The sequence below is a fragment of the Glycine max genome, chromosome 7 (genome assembly GCF_000004515.6).
Source record: "Glycine max cultivar Williams 82 chromosome 7, Glycine_max_v4.0, whole genome shotgun sequence".
In the NCBI taxonomy this organism is placed as follows: Eukaryota; Viridiplantae; Streptophyta; class Magnoliopsida; order Fabales; family Fabaceae; genus Glycine; species Glycine max.
This window is the reverse complement of record NC_038243.2, coordinates 15,946,748-15,964,849: the sequence shown is the minus strand read 5'-3', so window position 1 is coordinate 15,964,849 and position 18,102 is coordinate 15,946,748. Positions and strand designations below refer to the sequence as shown.

Here is an 18,102-nt window from a genome sequence, read left to right as displayed (position 1 = left end):
AAGAGCATGTACAATTAGGATCCAAAGCTAAATTTTTCCTCACCGGTTATGATCAGTCTCCCATCACAAAACTTGGGTGGCTAGTCAACTCAGGATACTTTGGCAAACTTATTCCTGGAGCTCCACAACCATTGGCCAGAGCATGTACAATTATGCACCAGTAACAATCCATTCTTCTTAGTGCAAGATGTTCATGCACTGCCCTAGGTGCAGCTTTTTGTAGTGAATCTTTTCCAGCTGCTTGGTCAAGTAGTCTCTGCCTATTAGACAAGTGGCCTCAAATATCTTAAGAAGGGGGGGTTGAATTAAGATATTCCAAACTACTTCCCCTAATTAGAAATCTATTTCACTTTTTATTTAAGTTATGAATTCCCTTAATGATAATCTTCTTAAATATTAATTCAAATAAAACAATTTGAATATGAATATAAAGCAATAATAAATAAAGGAGATTAAGGGAAGAGAGAATGCAAACTCAGTTTTATACTGGTTCGGCCACACCCTTGTGCCTACGTCTAGTCCCCAAGCAACCCTCTTGAGAGTTCCACTATCTTGTAAATTCCTTTTACAAGTTCTAAACACACAAGGACAATCCTTCCTTTGTGTTTAGAATTCCTTTACAACAAGAGACTCACGGTCTCTTAATCCCTTAGAGAATGAGAAGAAGAAGAAGAATAAATCTCTCTAGAAAGAGATGGATTTTACAGATTGAGCACTCAAATAATTCCTTAATGAATTGCAATTGAATTGGTCAAGGAATTCTTAAGAGGATAAAATGAATTTGCTCTTTGAGAGGATAAACACTTGTTGTTCTGAAAATCTCTAAGCAATTTCGTGTTTAAGTCACATATATATAGACCATTGGTGGTCATGAATAAAGCCTTTGAAAAGTTGTGACTCTTAAAATTATTTTTCTGAAAATCCTGTCTGGTAATCGATTACAGTAATTGTGTAATCGATTACAGCTTTTAAAATTTGAATTAAAACGTTTACTAACTGCTGGTAATCGATTACCAAAGTTGTGTAATCGATTACACAGTCTAAAATTTCGAATTCAAATTTTAGTAGCTGTTATAAAATATATTTGGTCACTGGTAATCGATTAATCCTCTGGTAATCGATTACCAGAGAGTAAAACCTTTGTAAAACTCTTTTTAACTTAAATTACTTGGCCAAACCTTTTGCTAATTCAATCAAGAATTCCCTTCCTAATATTCTAGTGATCATCTTGATGTTGTGGCTTGTTAATCTTGAAGTATTGTCTTGAATTTAATCTTGAAGTATTGTCTTGAATTTAATCTTGAAAAGCCCATTTGCATAAATTGCATCATATCATCATGATCATCATCAAAACATCAAAGGCAATTGCATCTACACTGCCCACTCCTGTCCATCAGGTCCCTAGCACTGCTCCAGAGGCTACCATATCTAAAAATTCATGTGATTCATCTCCTGCTCCAATGACTCCCCGATCATTATCAATAACCTTCCATTATCAATAATTAAGTTAACAGATATATATTGCCATATTTAAAGTTCAGAAAAACAGCAAACCAAAAAAGTCAAGATAAAGCAATACATCATAGAAAACCCTCCATTCTTTTGATTCAATCATTCAACAATACAGTTTTTCATAGCAAAAAGACATGAACAATTATCAATCGGTTGCTCCAAGGGATAACAAAGAATACACTACAGGGTTCCATTTGATACAGGGTCAAAGTTAAATATTTGCAATTTAAACCAAAATACAATTAAATCATACAAAGAAACAGATAGAAGTGAAGCACATTCATACAAACCTGCCAAAGCGAGGCTTTCTCAGCCCAGAGCTTAGAAGCAGAGGCCATAAATTCTAAATCAAAGCCATTACTGTTCCCAAAAATGTTTTTCCTCCGTCATCGAGCTCCACTATGTGGCCATGCAAGCGCACAATCTCCTCCGTCGTGGTGTCAATCTGGTGTCGGAGGAGCTTCTCATCCGCCAGCCACGTGTTTTGGTGCGAGGCGAAGAACGAGGGGTTGTGTGGTGGAAGCACATGAAGAAGAAGGCAGTGGCAGTGATGAACGAGGTTAGGGTTTGGAGGAGAGGGGGTGTGAAATGCAGGGTTGTTTTGATAGAAGGCTTTAATGGAGTGTAACCTAAACGACGAGGAGGAAGGGAGAAAGTGAGGTGACAGTGAAGGAGAAGGAAGACAATAACAGAGTGAAGAAGAAGGTCCTGTGGAAGGAGAAGTAGTGAATGTGAACCGTCTTTGAACACTTGAGGACTGAGCATCACAATAAGCATAAGGCTCATGCGCGAGAATGACCCTAAGGTTTTCTTAAAATTATCTTTGAATACAATTTTTAAAAAATCATCGTCGTATGTATTTGGTTATACAAAAATGTCATCGTTTCATATATTAAGACGGTTTTTTGGAAATCATCGTAAAAAAAAGAAATTATAAAAAATTATTTTTTAGTAGTGTTTTTAGGAATAATAATTGTTTAAATATTATGGATTTAAATAATTTGTTTTAAATGTACCAAAAAAAAATTGTTGTGTAGTACTCCTATGATACAATGATACGATATTTTAAGACACATCTACAGCATAAAGATGTGATCATTGAAGATTAAGTAGTTCTTCATCTTTTTTTGAGGTCTAAAATCGCTTTTATCCACATTTAAAGATCTTTTAACCATTGGAGTGCATCACATATGTGATTTGTCTATTTCAAACTTTTAAACACCTTTATTTTATAAGTCTCTTGATGTAAAAAAAATTCATTATTTAAATATTCAATTTATAATCTCAAACACATCTTGGTCCTTCCTAGCTACATTCTTAATCTCAAACTCTTTCTTTAAGTTATATATAATTTTTTTATCTGTAAGAATTAAACACGTTATTAAAAGATTTATAATACTTATATATATTTTATTCAACCAATTGACTTAGGCCCCTTAGTAAATTATATATAAATTTTGGAAGTCCTTTAGGAATTTCAATTATATTTATGTTTTCTATATAAAAAACAATTATAAAAAATTCATTTTCAAACCTTTCAATAAAAATACAAGGACCAATGAAATTAATTATATATCTTTTTTTAGCAAATACCCAGTAAGATGATATTGTACTAAATATGTCCTGAATGTTTTAATCCATAGAAAGATTTATTCAAGTAATTTTTTTAGAATTTGCACAGTTACACAAATTAAAATTCTTCGAAGAGTTTTGTACAAATATAATCAATTTATCAAAGAGAGTCATATAAATAGGTTATAACAATATCCATGTATATTGAGTCCTACATACACAATCTAACTAATTAAATATATATTCAATATTGAGGAGAAGGATTACCACAAACGTACGATGAAGTGATGTTTCATTTTTAACACCACAAAAGGATAACCTAAGGGAGAAGGTTATTAACAATTATTCTGCCTTGTTGAATAGTTTGGCAGAAAGACACACTTACAACGGGACTAAATAAAAACACATGGCTAAATGTTTAAAAACAGTTGACAAATCCAACCAACGATATACCAAGCATGATTCGGTCGGAAGAAACTCAAACGGTAGAGAAAGAACACTAGAATTTTATTCAGCAGCCAAATGAATAGCAGCAAACTAAGTTGTGAAACCCCCACAGCTGGAAGGCAAAGAAAAGCAACTAATGCTGATATCTCTTTAGCTTCTCCCATGCGACCAACAAGTGTTTGAGACACTATTCCATCCACAGACTCATCCCCTCCAGAAGAATTCTGTTAGAAGAGCAATCATGCACTATGAATACTATAAGCAGATGATGACATGATAATTAGTTGTGTTAAATTAAAAAGTGCACCCTTAAGCCTCACAAGGCCATATATTTTCACTTTTTTCTTTATGAATGGCAAACAAACACAACTAAGCTGGAAACTAAGAACGAACAAATTAAAGTCAAATCCTTATTATCAACTAGTAAAAGTTTTTATTTATTTATTTACATGTGAGAAGTGAAAACAAATACTAAGAGTTTACAATAATTTGTGCTTTTGTTTAACCAAGTTAGACTAAGAGTTTAGGATAACCATCAATGGAGTTTAGATAAAATATTAGAATATTAATCCTCATGTGTATCTAAAAAAAATAAATTGCCCATGGGCCTATACTTAGTAGAAAATAATTTTAATCCCTTTCTCTCTGTATCTTCTAAGAATCTATATATCTATATTTAGATCTATATTGTATTATATGTTTTCCTTTTTTACATACTTTTTTCCCTATCAAATTGATAAAATAAATTAATATTTTAATATTAAATTATTGATAACAATTAGCAAAATAAAAATTAATTAAAAGTACTTCTAGCTAACTCCATTTAGAAACATTCAATGATATTTCAAAGCTGTAACCAAGAAATAATTCAAGGCCAACACAATTAATTAAAAGAGTTAATTATATTTTTTATTCAAAACTTTTTTAGGTTTTCACTTTTGGTCCTTTAACAAAATTTTGATCCATCTTAATCTCTAAACTTTTACTCCATTAATATTTTTAGTCATTGCTGTCAAATAACTTCGTTAAATTAATGACAACGTGAATGTAATTTTATCCTGAAATTAATAATACACAATTTTTGGTGATTGAAAATGAACCCCATGCCTCCATCCCAATTCTCTGGATCCATTATCGTCACCGAGGTAGTCCTTTTCTTTTTATTCTCTCTCTGTCATATAATTATAATTTCTTTATAAAAAGAATATAATGGTTTTTTGGGATTAGAAGCCTCAAGAATTTGAAGTTCACTATGTTTACATATGTCCTTTGCTTTTTGTAGTTATGTGTGGAGTTGATGCAAATGCAAAATTTAGATTGTGTGATGATTGATAGTGTAGTATTTTTTTTTTATTATTATTTAAGTTGAGCATTGGTAATGTGCAGGGAGATGAAGGATTTTTGCAGAAGGCATTTAATATGGTTCACAAGAATAATTATGAGTACCTGACAGTACTCTTCTATGCATGGGGTCCTTTCTTACATGTGTTTAGACCAATTTTCTTAGTTCTCATGCATAGGTCTAGGTGTAATTTATTTTTTATTTTAATTTATTTATTTTTTTCTTTTGATTTTGACCATACCTTAAAGATAATTTTGATCTTGGGTCTAAGTTTGATTTTGAAATCGAGCTTGCATTAATGGATGGAGAAGGGAGAAAATCATGAAAGGAATTTTTTTTTATTACAATTTTTAGTCATTAAATATTATATTTTTCATTTCAGCAAAATAATTTTTTATAATTTTTTAATTATGAGCAGATAATAAATCATCTATAAAATTATTATCACATCATCATTTAATGATGTTATTTAATGACAAGAAATAAAAATTTATTGGAATAAAAGTTTAAGAACTAAGATTGATTAAACTTTTATTAAAAGACTAAAAGTAAAAATCTAAAAAAAAATTTGGGACCAAAATCATAATTAATCCTAATTAAAACACGTTATAAAATTTCAACATTAGAAAAACAATATAAGCAACGAGAAACAATTGAACAGGACCAAAGTTAAAAGGACCGATCGAGCCAAACTGCATTTTGCAAATCAATCTTGATATGCATACCCATTGATATAAACTTATACTATAAATGATAAAAATGCATATATACCATGATAGAGTCCAAAAGTTTTGTCATAACAGGTCCAGGTGCCACAGCATTTGCACGAATATTATCCTTTGCCCATTCCAATGCTAAGTTTTTGGTGAATTGATTCATGGCTCCTGGGTAAAATTATTTATATCTCTATAAGTCATTCTTTCAAATGCATCAATTGCAAGCTCGATTCAAATTAATCACAGGTATGGGATATGAAGAAAATGAAAAATACCTTTGGAAGCTGCATAAACAGAGAAAACGGGAAGGGCTTTTAAACCTGCAATGGACGAAATAGATACTATGCTTCCTTGTCCAGATTCTTTTAGAAGCGGGTGTGCAAGTTGAGTCAAATGATAAACGGACTCAAAATTAGTACCCATTATGGTTGATATATCTTCTGCAGTGTAATCTATTATTTTCTTTGTTATAGTTGTCGCAGCATTGTTCACCTGAAAGACAACCTCTTAATTATTAAATTAATTCGAGTACGATCGAGAATGCCTAAAAATACAAATCAGAAAAATAAAAAGAATCACATATGGAGGCTAACAATTTAGACATGGGAGTATGTATAAAACGATATCTAGTATTGTACCGTGCACCGTGTAATAGCTAGCTAAATCAATCCCTCAATCATTATAAATTAATATGGCTAGCTATAAACTAGTAGAATTTACAAGCATCGTCACAAGAAAAATGTGATTTGATGGACACCCAATATTATTCAACATTCTCTGAGAAACAGAAAAATATAAATATGATAAAATAAAATATAAATATGATAAAATTTATAATATGATAGAAGAAAGATATAAAAAAATGAAAAATATTGACAAAATATTTAAAATAAATAGATGTCTATGTATATATTATTATTTATGATCACAAAGATCATTTTATTTATCACCTTCAAAGTGACCTGGTGATATGTCAATATTCTATTTGAGTAATTTTTCTTTTACTTTTTATTGGCTTCATGTATCCCTGACTATTTTTATCTTAAGAGCCTAATTTCTTTCACCATTTTTTTTTACATAGAGACCTAAGAATTGAATATTTAATCATGTGTTTAAAAGATAAAATTATCTATTAATTATACCATATCATATATATTGTTTATTTTTTATTTACCTAAACTTGTCTTTGAAAAGAAAAGAAAAGAAAAAATGTGGTTGAATCTTACTAAAATATTGAGCTTTCCGTGGAAGATGGAGGAAAGAATTTCCATTAATCTTTTGCGTTGGTCAGAACATTGTAAATCACATACTGAACCCGTCACAGTAAGTCCCTTGCCTTTCCACTCTTCCAAACATTTATCAATATCATCTTGGTTCCGTGCACAAATATGAACAGCTGCCCCAAATTCTGCCAATTCTTCAACAATGGCATGCCTAATTCAAAATGAGGAAATAATTAAAGAAGTAGCTAGTGAGTGAAAGCAAATTAAACCATGCACCAATAATTAGAGATAAGATTAACGTAAAAGTTAAGACAAACCAACCCTATGCCTCGGGTAGCTCCTGTGACTAGAGCAGTCATCCCATGGAGTGACCATCTTTTGTCCTTAAAGCTCAACTTTGTTTCAGCCATTATTTTTGTTGCTCTTCAATGAACTAGTTGCAAAGGAAAGGCAGAACAATGTAATATGGATCTGAGCAGGAGTAAGACTACCTCTTTATACTTGTAATTTATGAAGGCTTTGTTGTGGTTCTAAATAATAAACTTCCTTAATATATATTATCATCATCAAACACAGTGCGGTAAGACTGGCAGTGCCAGCTAGAATTGTACGATGCTTGAAGAAAAGATTTATTGGAATTAGAGATTCTAAACAAGGGATGACAAAATGGATCCAAATTTTATGGACACCCACGATGATATCCACAAACAGAAAATGTGTATTGGGATGGGATATTTATCCGTAAATTTTTGCAAGGACGGATGCGGGTACCGATATTATAGTATCCATTCCGTCGCACACATCCCATACATATATATATATATATATATATATATATATATATATATATTAATTAATGTAATTAAAATATATTAGTTAAGTAATTAACTTATATTATACACTTTTCTGTAAAAAAAAATTAATTATATTTTTCTAATTCAATTGATATTTTAAAGTTACAGTTGATGCTCAATCCAGATGTTGTAATTGAAATTACTAAACTAAAGATATGTCTTATTGATTTTATTTTATGTAAGTATTTTCATGTTGAGAAAGTAAAATAGAATCATGGTTTTAGTTTGTAAATTTTATGTTAAAAGTTTTATGTTGAGATCAATATTATTCATATACTTTTAAATATCATTTTGGTTTTATGCCAGAATATTATTTTATGTAGAAGGATGATATTAGATTTAACATATATTATATTATATTTGTTTCACTCTATTTAAAAATATTGAATTATTATTTATTTTTATATATAAATTTATGACTTTGTTAATAAGTATTAGAGAGCATTGTATCACATGATATTTGAGTTTAATTATAATTTTTATTAAGTCATTAAAACATTAACTTAAACTTATTTATTTATGATTTAAAGTTTGGAAGAATCATGCTATATTTATTTGTTTTTAATATTATGTGTGGATGTTTTTAATGTTATGTTTAGATAATTTAAGAGTGATTTTTCAATTTACTTATAGCTATCTTTTTAACTGATATATATTTTTATTTATAAACTTGCAGTAAAATACAGTACAAGTATGAATATATAAATAGTCGGTAGATACAAGGATGAGGATTGAAGTTATTACTTGAGTGGATATGAGACCCTGGTATGAATATTTTTTTGAAACGCGGGTATAAGAACGGGTATTATAAGAATCTATCTATATTGTCATTCACAATTTTGTGTCACCATTTAGTTAAATATTTATCAAGCAGATATAACTCAATTAATTGAGTAGGATGCCTAAGTTGTTACAAAAAATCCTTTGATACTTATCTTCCATTCCTATAAATAAATATATATAAAAAAAAAATCAGTTCAATATTTGTTTGAATTTTCTTAAAAAAGTGGTTTTGTTAATGAAACCGTATCATATATTATATTGAATCATATTTATTAAACGCGGTGCTGATAACTAAATTCAAAATACAAAAAAAACACATATAATAAATGTGAGTTTACCACCGAATGGGTGAATTTGATGAATTAATTGGAATGAGATTGTTTTAATTTAATCTATAATATCAAATTTAAATATTAACAACTTTAAATACTTTGGAAAAAAAACTTTATATTCTTTTCCAATTAGAACATAATTCTTTCTAATAAAAACATTAAATACTCGAGAAAAAAAACTTTATACTCTTATCAAACTGGAAAATAATTCTTTCGAATAAAGAAATACATACGGTCTCTTACAAGAATTAATAAATGTGAGTCTCTAGATGTGCTCGTCTCCTTTTAAAATTACCAAAGTAGTGAGCTTTCTAAAATGTTGTCAAATTAGCTAAGAGTTCCTCGTCTTTTCACCTTGTAAATCACTCCAGCGATTCCTACAGAGTAGATTTACGACTTTTGAAAGAAGCTAAAAAGGAAAGTGGGTGAGTTCACCCAATTTTGGCTTTTTTATGTCTGTGGGGGGCAGCTTGCACGGCATCATCATTACAAAATCCATCAAAATCCTAATTGATCGACTTAATTAATAACTAATAATATTTATATATCATCTTTGTCAAGTGCCAACTAGATGTAAATTGACGCAATTACTTTAAATTCTGGCATAGTTATGTGACCTCTGCCTTGTCCTTTTTTTGGAATTGCTCCTCTTTTCTCCACTTTTACTATTCACACCACTCACGTGCTTTAGAAAAAAATTATTCCCAAATAATAAAATCCTTTTGATGAAAATAAATTTCTGCTTGCATTCTATAAGTAAACAATAGAAACATATGTTTGTTGTGTAAGAGGAAGTACAAAAAATATACAATAGAAATATGTTCCATTGCATCTTTTATATAACACTGTATACTTTATATAACGAAAATAAATTTTTATTGTGTTTTTTAGCACCTCATTTTAGCAAACCGAAATATGTTTGTGTTTTGTTATTTTTTTAAAATTGTAATTAATTGTGGATATAAGTTAATTTTTTTACAGTTGTTTTAATTATTTTTTAATTAATTATGATACAAATTATCTTAACGAGGAAACACATTATTCATTTTAACAGTAATAGAATTATTAGACATAAATTAAATTTGTTTATTCAACTTAAAAATAATGATGACAAGTTACCCATTTTAATTGTAATCAAATTAATTTTGATACAAATTAAAATCATAATTAATTCGATTACTTAATTCATATAATAATTAATTTGATTAGTTTTGTAAATGATAAATTTTATCTGATTAATTCAATTTTAAATAAAAAAAGATAATCTATATGATACTAACTACTATTTAAAAAAATTAAATTTATCTTAATTAATTTAATTTCAATTTTTAAAAAGATAATTTACACTAAAATTAATTTGATTACTTAAAAAAGTAACTTATGTTGATAATCAACTAAAAAAATCATAAAAAATACATAATAGAAACATGTTTTCATTGCGTAAGATGAAACACAAAAATTGCTCAACAAAAATATTATTTCATTGACAAAATACACAATGAAAATTTGTTTTTGTTTGTATTTTTTTTTCACCCTCTTACATAAAGGAAACATAATTCTATTGTGTATTTTGTAAACTGATTTATGTTTCCATGAAAAGGGTATTATCGAAATCATATTTTTATACCAGGTGGGGTGTAAATAGGAAAAGTAGGGATGAGAGTAACAATTCCCTTCTTTTTTCCACAGTAACTAGGTGTAAGTCTGTTTAGACAACACTTTTTTTTATAAAAAAAAAAAATAGTCCGTGTACTGTTCAACCAACACGTGACAAGGACAATTTTTAGATTTATTTAGATTTGGCCATCAATAAATAACCAACTCCATAGATATGTAGAGCCGTTAAGATGAATCAAAGTCCATGGACCAATCCGAGGTTTGGAGACACGTTAGGTTAGTAAAATTTGGCCCATCTTATTTATGTAGAAAATTTTACCTGACCCATTTAGTATTGAATCCACCAAATAGTTAGAGTTTTAATGTTTAGTAAAAAATTATACGATAAAATATGTTTTTGTTTGGTTATAGTTTTCTTTAAAAAAATTGTTTGATTTTGATCCTTTGAAATTTGGAATACATCATTTTGGTCCTCCAAATGATTTAGATAGTGCTTTATTAAAAAGAGAAAATGGTTTAGATAAGACTTGGAATATCCAAAGTAGTGTAGTTCAAAATTAAAGGAATATAAAATAGACAATTTTTTTTAGAGGAACTAAATTAAACTTTTCAAATTTTAGAGAAAAAACATATTTTACCCATGCAGCCGGCGTTTAAATACAGATTTTATGTGTTGTTAACGTTTTTCTAAGCATCTTTTCTACTGTGCTAATTGCTGTACATTCATGAGATTCTACTATTTTTTTTTTTTATGGTAGAGATTCTACTATTCTTGATTTCTTTTGCTGGTTGTTGGTATGTTCGGGTTGGACAATGGACATGGCCGTTCTATTAACAAAATTTATATTCATCTTAAAAATAAAACATTGCATTTTTATTGAAATTGAATCTATTTTTTTTCTAAACATATGGCTTGGTATAAATAAACTTGATTTTATATAATAATTTTACCTAAAATTTACTATATATTATTGATGATTTTAAATGTAGACTACCAATATATTTTTCTCATTAAATTCAAAAGTTTAATGGAAAAGAAATAATCTAAGTATACATAGAGTAGACAAATTTACTAAAATATCTTATTTACTATTAAGTTATATATAAACAATGAGGAGAGATCAAGTTGTGCCAAAAGTAATTTAAAAAAAATTATTTCTCATCTTCATCATTTATTTTATTAAAATCTAATAATTAAGATTAGTCATACATTATAATAATTAGATTTTAAGAAAATAAATAATGAAAATGAAAAATAAATTTCTTACTTTTAGTGTAATTTGATTCTTCCTTACAGATAAATAATTATTACTATATTTAATATAAGTATATTTGTAATAAAAATAAAAATATATTCAGAAAAATGATATTTTAAAAAAAATGCCTTTATATAAATGAAAATAATATAACACGTTTATGATTAATTAACATGGGGCAATGAGGGAGAAAATAATTACTACAAAGATTACTACAAACGAGGTACAACGTACGAGGTTTCATTTATTAACAACAAATTAAGATAACATGGGGTAACGAGGGAGAAGGTAAGTAATAATTGTTAATCCTTGTTCAATGATTTGGGACAAAAGAAATACACTACACGAGACAGAACAAAAGGCACATGGATATGCTTAAAAACAAGAAATAATTAAACCCAGCCAATGATATACAAAGCATGAATGGGTTGGAGGAAACACCAACTGCATACATTAGAATTTAATTCAGCAGCCAAATGATAGTAATTAACAGAATACTAATTAAGTTGTGAGACCCCCATCAACACATATAACTTGTCCAGTGATGTATGATGCAACCGGAAGGCAAAGAAAAGCAACTAATGCTGATATCTGTTTAGCTTCTCCCATGCGACCAACAAGTGATTGAGACGTTGCTGCATTCACAACGTCGCTCACTTCTGAAGAATTCTGTAAGAGCAAATCATTTTGGATATATAAGCAGATAAATAAATACAACAAAATAATTCTTTTTTTGGGTAAGCATAAAACAGAATAATTAATGATTTATGTTAAATTGTAAAATGCATCTTTAAGCCCATCTTTGCACCATGTTAATGCATAAAAAATTTGCGAGATTATTAAACATCTACGGGTGATTTATCATTAAGATGGTAAACTCTAATACCATGTAAAAAATAGATTGAGTTTAACTATCACTATAAGAAAACCGGCTCAAGAAAGGAAGATTGCTCAAGTTTTATATATAAGAAGTATATATTCTTAATCAACAAGAGTCATCTTAACACTTATAACCAAAAATATAAGAAGAAAAAGACATGCAACAAATAAGTATAAGAAACATTAAATACAGATAATGACAATTGTCATAAAAAGTATTTAATTGAAATAATTATATTATTTCTCTTCAAACTAAAGTGATCGTATATGGAAGCACGGCAGGCCAAATTATTATATTTAATTAGCTTCGTAAGACAAGTGATTATCATAGTAGAATAAGGAAAAATAATGAAAATATTTTGCCATATGTAAATCAATCTTGCATATCTACCCATTGATAAACTTAAATAAATAAATGCATATATACCATGACACCCTCCATAAGGACAGTCATAACAGGTCCAGATGCGACAGCATTTCCACGGATATTATCCTTTGCCCATTCAAATGCTAAGTTTTTGGTGAATTGATTCATGGCTCCTGTGTATATTCAAAATAGATTTATCTTTTCTTAAAAAAATTATCTGAATCAATCATTGTGCACAAGAAATTTTAGGTGATTTTGAATCATAACCCAATGCATAATTTCCATCAATCTTTACATGACATATAATTAAATATTATTAATTATTTTACTATAAATTAATTAAAAACTTAAATATATATCATATAAAAATAGAAATGGATCAGAATCATAGACAAAAGATGGTTGAAGCTACTAAACAATTTCTCCAAATGCAGCGGGCTAAATTCACATCACAATTATGGGAAATGATTATAATGAAACACACCTTTAGAGGCTGCATAAGCAGAAAAAAAGGGAAAACCCCTTAAACCTGCAGTGGAAGAAATAAATACTACGCTCCCGTACCCAGATTCTCTTAGAAGTGGGTGTGCAAGTTGACACAAATGATAAGCTGACTCAAAATTGGTGCCCATAGTGGTTGATATATCTTCCGCAGTGGAATCCAATATTGTCTTTGCTATACATCTTCCAGCATTGTTCACCTAAAAGAGAACCACTTAATTATTAAATTAGTAGGATTGATCGATCAGTGTAGTTGTCGGTAAGGATCTAGAAATTTTATGCTATAGACCATATTCATATTGATAAACTTTTACAGTCCATTTCAAATTGCAGGACAATTTGTAATTGTATATGTATATTATATATATATATTGCCTGCAGATATTTTATTTTGTAAAAAAGAAAAAAACATGAGAGCAATATTGCCTGCAAATTCCAAGAAATTATTACGTAATTTTAGACTATCACGTGATCCCAATTAATATTTATGCGATAAGTGTGGTAAAAAATCAATGTATATAATAAAAAAATAATTTATGGAAAAAATAATAAAAATGAATCACGTATAAATAATTTCAATTGTCAACCTTATCATTGATGATGAATAAAATCCTAATCATTCCATTCTTTCAATTGACATGGGAATTTTTGGAACCTGTTACTATGTATTAGCTACAAATTCAATTCCTTATAAATATATATATATATAGGTTTAAATTGAATCTTTTAAAAATAAGAAATCAAATCAAATATATAATTAAAAGCATAAAGAAATAAGAGTATTTTAGTAAAAAAATATAAAGGATTAACTAAATTTTTAATCTCTATTTTTTTTTTAAATTTTGATTTTTATTTCTTAAACAAAATTTTATCTAATCAAGGTCTTTTAATTTTTTTCATTAATGTTTCTAGTCCCTTAATAAAAGTTTAAGGGGTTAAGGTTCTTAAATTTTTAAAAAATTTGATTTCTAGTCCTAAATAAAAATTTAAATCCTATTATTTTTTATTTATTTAACGAGGTTTCATTCACAGACAAAAACTGATTTTTAAAGTGTTTAGCAAACTTGGTTAGTCAATTTTTATTCAGAAACTTAAAACTGAATTTAAAAAAATTAAAAACTTAAAACTTAATTAACCCAAATATAAATTATTATCACTTTCACCTGGTGTTATGTCAATCTTATATTTGTGTAACTTTTCATTAACAAGAGGATAAACAGAATAAGTGGTTGAATCTTACTAGTATGTTGAGCTTTCCGTGAAAGATGGAGCCAACAACTTCCATTAATCTTATACGTTGGTCAGAACATTGTAAATCACATACTGAGCCAGTCACATTAAGTCCCTCGTTTTTCCACTCTTCTAAACACTTATCAATATCATCTTGATTACGTGCACATATATGAACAGTTGCTCCAAAGTCTGCCAATTCTTCAACAATGGCATGCCTAATTCAAAAATGAAAAAAATAAGCAAGTGAGTGAAAACAAATTAAGCCATATATGCAGCAAATAATCAGAGACAAGGCTAAGTGACAAACCAACCCTATGCCTCGGGTGGCTCCTGTGACGAGAGCAGTCATTCCACGGAGTGACCATCTTTTGTCCTTCATCATGCTCAACTTTGTTTCAGCCATTGTTTTTTGTCTCTTCAATGAGCTCCCTTGAAAAGGAAAGGCAAATTAAACCAAAATAGTTTTCTGTGATATGGATGTGAAGAGGTAGAATACTACCTCTCGTATAATTGTTCTTGGAGGATTTGTGGTTCTAAAGTCTCTTAATCTTATCGCCAAATACGTACAGAAAGGCTGGCAGTACCAATTTCAATTGTACGTGACACTTGTCAGCTTGAAGTAAAGACTCATTTATTGGATTAATTAATACTGTTCTATTACAAGCACTTAATATATTACTGAGTAAAGACTTCTTTTTTTTTTTACTTTAGCATACCAAAAAAATATCCAGATAACCTATCTCCTAAATTATTTACCCAACTAACATAAAATGCCACTCATGCACTTTGAAAATTTGGTGCTCCCTTACCCGATTTTCCTTCTCTCTTAATTATTTTTTTCTTTAAACAAAGTTATAGTGAGAAATCGGTTATGTACAACCAATTTCTCCCCTTAAAATAAATAAAGTTAAAGAGATGGTTCCTTTTGTGTCATAATATTTTGGTGTAGAGTGCCTACTTGCATCACCATAATTCTTAATATTTGTTAGGAATTTTAGCTACCAATAAATTTTGTAGTTCTTTTAAAGCTAATTAACTATGTATTATTAGCTATTGATATTATTTTCCTAGCTAAAATTAAACGTTATAGGAAACGTGAATGTTGGAGAATGAACAACAGAGTTCATTCAACGAAGTGACTCATTCTTAATTGTCAAATCATTAATTGCAATTTAACATGTGTAACCACCGTCTACACATATAATTTGTCCAGTAACTGATGTTGATATCTCTTTGGGCTCTCTGATACGACCCACAGGCACTTTAGACAAAATAGTTATAACCTCATCGCCTCCAGAATTCTGCAACAATAGCAGCTGCTATGTATGTGTTCAATTACAGAATGCACTGCTGAGCCCATTTTCACATGTTACACAAAGTTTCACAAGTAATATTTTACACTATTGGTGTTCCATTAAATATGAAATTTAAACTATTGAGATTTATTAAGGAAGAAATATATCAGTATATAAATTGCTGGAAATTATATTTATTTATAGCCCTCTATATAAGCAAAAAGAAATAACTAAGGAAAATAGTCAATAATTATGAGAAGTGGGATAAAATTCGTAAAAAAAGTAAAAAGTAGAAACTAAAGAATACAATTATTTTAATACGTCACAAAATTAACAACAGAAGATAAAATTTGTTAGAAATAAAATTCATTAAAATAAATTAGAAGTAAAAAAGACAACTAAGCCATAAATTTTAACTTGGGGACGGGGGTACTCATGTGCATCTTCTTTTCTACTTATCATAATCCATTTCATATCTTAAATATTATCGATGCCCTCATTGCCAATCAATATTGGCAGGACACACAGTTAACTAAGAAAAATATTCACAGGAATAAATGTGGATAAACTTACGATGTAAGACCCCAAGAGTGTAGTCACAACCCCTCGTGGTGCTATAGCATTTGCACTATGTTATCGTTTGCCCACTCCAATGCTACATTCTTGGTGAATTGACCCATGGCTCCTGAATAAAATTATAAATTTAGAAGAAATATTTTTTGCGAGCCATTTCATTCAAATTCAATAAGTTAGACTTACAACGATGAGATACTGAGATATGAAGAAAAGTATATATACCTTTAGAGGCTGAATAAGCAGATAAAACGGGAAAAGCCTTTACAGCTGCAATGGACGAATTAAATACTATGCTCTCATATCCAGATTCTTTTAGAAGTGGGTATATGTTAGTAATATGCACGAAGCCCACACAAGTAGGCCCAAGAGGAACGTGGCACAACCCCAATACCTGAACGACTACGAGACCTGAGGAACAAGCAACTTAGTGCAAGACAAACGCAACCAATTTACACACCACAACCAATTTACATATTCTAGCTAAAAGAAATGATTGTTAGAATACTGTTGTTATATTTCTGTCATCATATTATCAGAGGTTGTTAGGAATTCTGTTATCAGTGGTGTATTAATAAGGTTGCTTGCAATGAAAAAGTTAAGTAGAATTTACCAAATTCAGTTCCATAGGAGGTACTTTATCCTGGAAACAAGGCCATCACCTGGGCTAGGTCCCTGCTTTTATCAATTGGTCTGACCACCATTCTGAACTTGCCTGCAAAGTTGACTCCATTCTGGACCACCTCAATCATCCCACCAACACCACATCTCACCCCGTCCAACATTCTCCGGTAAAGCTAGACGTTTCTCGTTTTGATGGCAACGCCGGAGGAAGAACGCATTAAGCTCGCATCCTTCTACTTGGATGGCCCTGCATTAAGTTGATACTAGTGGATGTTCCGTAATGGATTCATCATTTCCTGGTCCAAATTCTTGTGCTCTTTGTATATTTTATTTTTGTTTGATCATCCTTTGTCCCACTGAATTTTCTTTTTTTTTATTATTATTAAATCACATGTTAGTTTAATCATTGGGCTAATGCAATCCATGCATGCTAGGGAGGTCTGTGTGGTTGTGTTAGTAGGAGATAATTGTTATTTACACCCGTCAACTTTATTAATATGCCCTTCTTTTATTTATTTTTTCAAAAATATTCTTTTTCAGAATCTTAAAAATTTAACACATTTTGAAAAGCATTTTCCAAAAATATAAAAAATTTAACATTTTGGAAAGCACATTCTAGAAGTAAAGTATTAGAAATTTTGCATCCCGTAAAGTAGTTTCCTGAAGAAGAAAAAAAAAAACACAAATTGTCTTTAAGTTGCTCTATGTTTGTTATGTGTTAAGTAAATACACTCATTTTCTCAATTTCTTTAAAACAAATCCTAGTGAAAAATAAAACTACCAGCCATGCAGTTGTAGAAATTAATATAAATCCCATGGATGCATCGATATTTCAATCACAATAATAACAAATCTTCTAAGTGAAATAATTATCGAATGTAAACTATTATAAATTAATAATACAAAACTCATTTTTCTCATATTTAAATTATAATCTTCATATTTAAATAAACTCGACAACTGCACATCTACTATT

At 29.3% G+C, this 18,102-nt stretch overlaps 2 protein-coding genes across 3 annotated transcripts; both read right to left on the bottom strand.

Annotated features, from left to right (window-relative positions):
• Window positions 1-3,309: 3,309 nt before the first annotated feature.
• LOC100817405 (tropinone reductase homolog At5g06060) lies at window positions 3,310-7,593 on the bottom strand. The gene is made up of 5 exons (XM_006583537.3): window positions 7,134-7,593; window positions 6,816-7,023; window positions 5,865-6,081; window positions 5,645-5,757; window positions 3,310-3,755 (listed from the first exon to the last, which is right to left on the bottom strand). The coding sequence occupies exons 1-5, from the start codon at window positions 7,220-7,222 to the stop codon at window positions 3,495-3,497; spliced, it is 888 nt and encodes a 295-aa protein (XP_006583600.1). The 5' UTR covers window positions 7,223-7,593; the 3' UTR covers window positions 3,310-3,494.
• A 4,281-nt stretch (window positions 7,594-11,874) lies between these two features.
• LOC100803880 (tropinone reductase homolog) lies at window positions 11,875-17,424 on the bottom strand. 2 transcript variants are annotated; one of them, XM_041017041.1, is made up of 8 exons: window positions 17,116-17,424; window positions 16,728-16,913; window positions 16,503-16,614; window positions 14,946-15,063; window positions 14,642-14,849; window positions 13,385-13,601; window positions 12,961-13,073; window positions 11,875-12,323 (listed from the first exon to the last, which is right to left on the bottom strand). In XM_041017041.1, exons 4-8 carry the CDS (start codon window positions 15,035-15,037, stop codon window positions 12,156-12,158), a joined length of 798 nt encoding a protein of 265 aa, XP_040872975.1. In that variant the 5' UTR covers window positions 15,038-15,063; window positions 16,503-16,614; window positions 16,728-16,913; window positions 17,116-17,424; the 3' UTR covers window positions 11,875-12,155. The 2 variants fall into 2 exon arrangements, with proteins under 2 accessions (XP_040872975.1, XP_040872976.1); XM_041017042.1 differs by lacking the exons at window positions 16,503-16,614; window positions 16,728-16,913; window positions 17,116-17,424 and adding an exon at window positions 15,134-15,329.
• Between the last annotated feature and the right edge of the window lie 678 nt (window positions 17,425-18,102).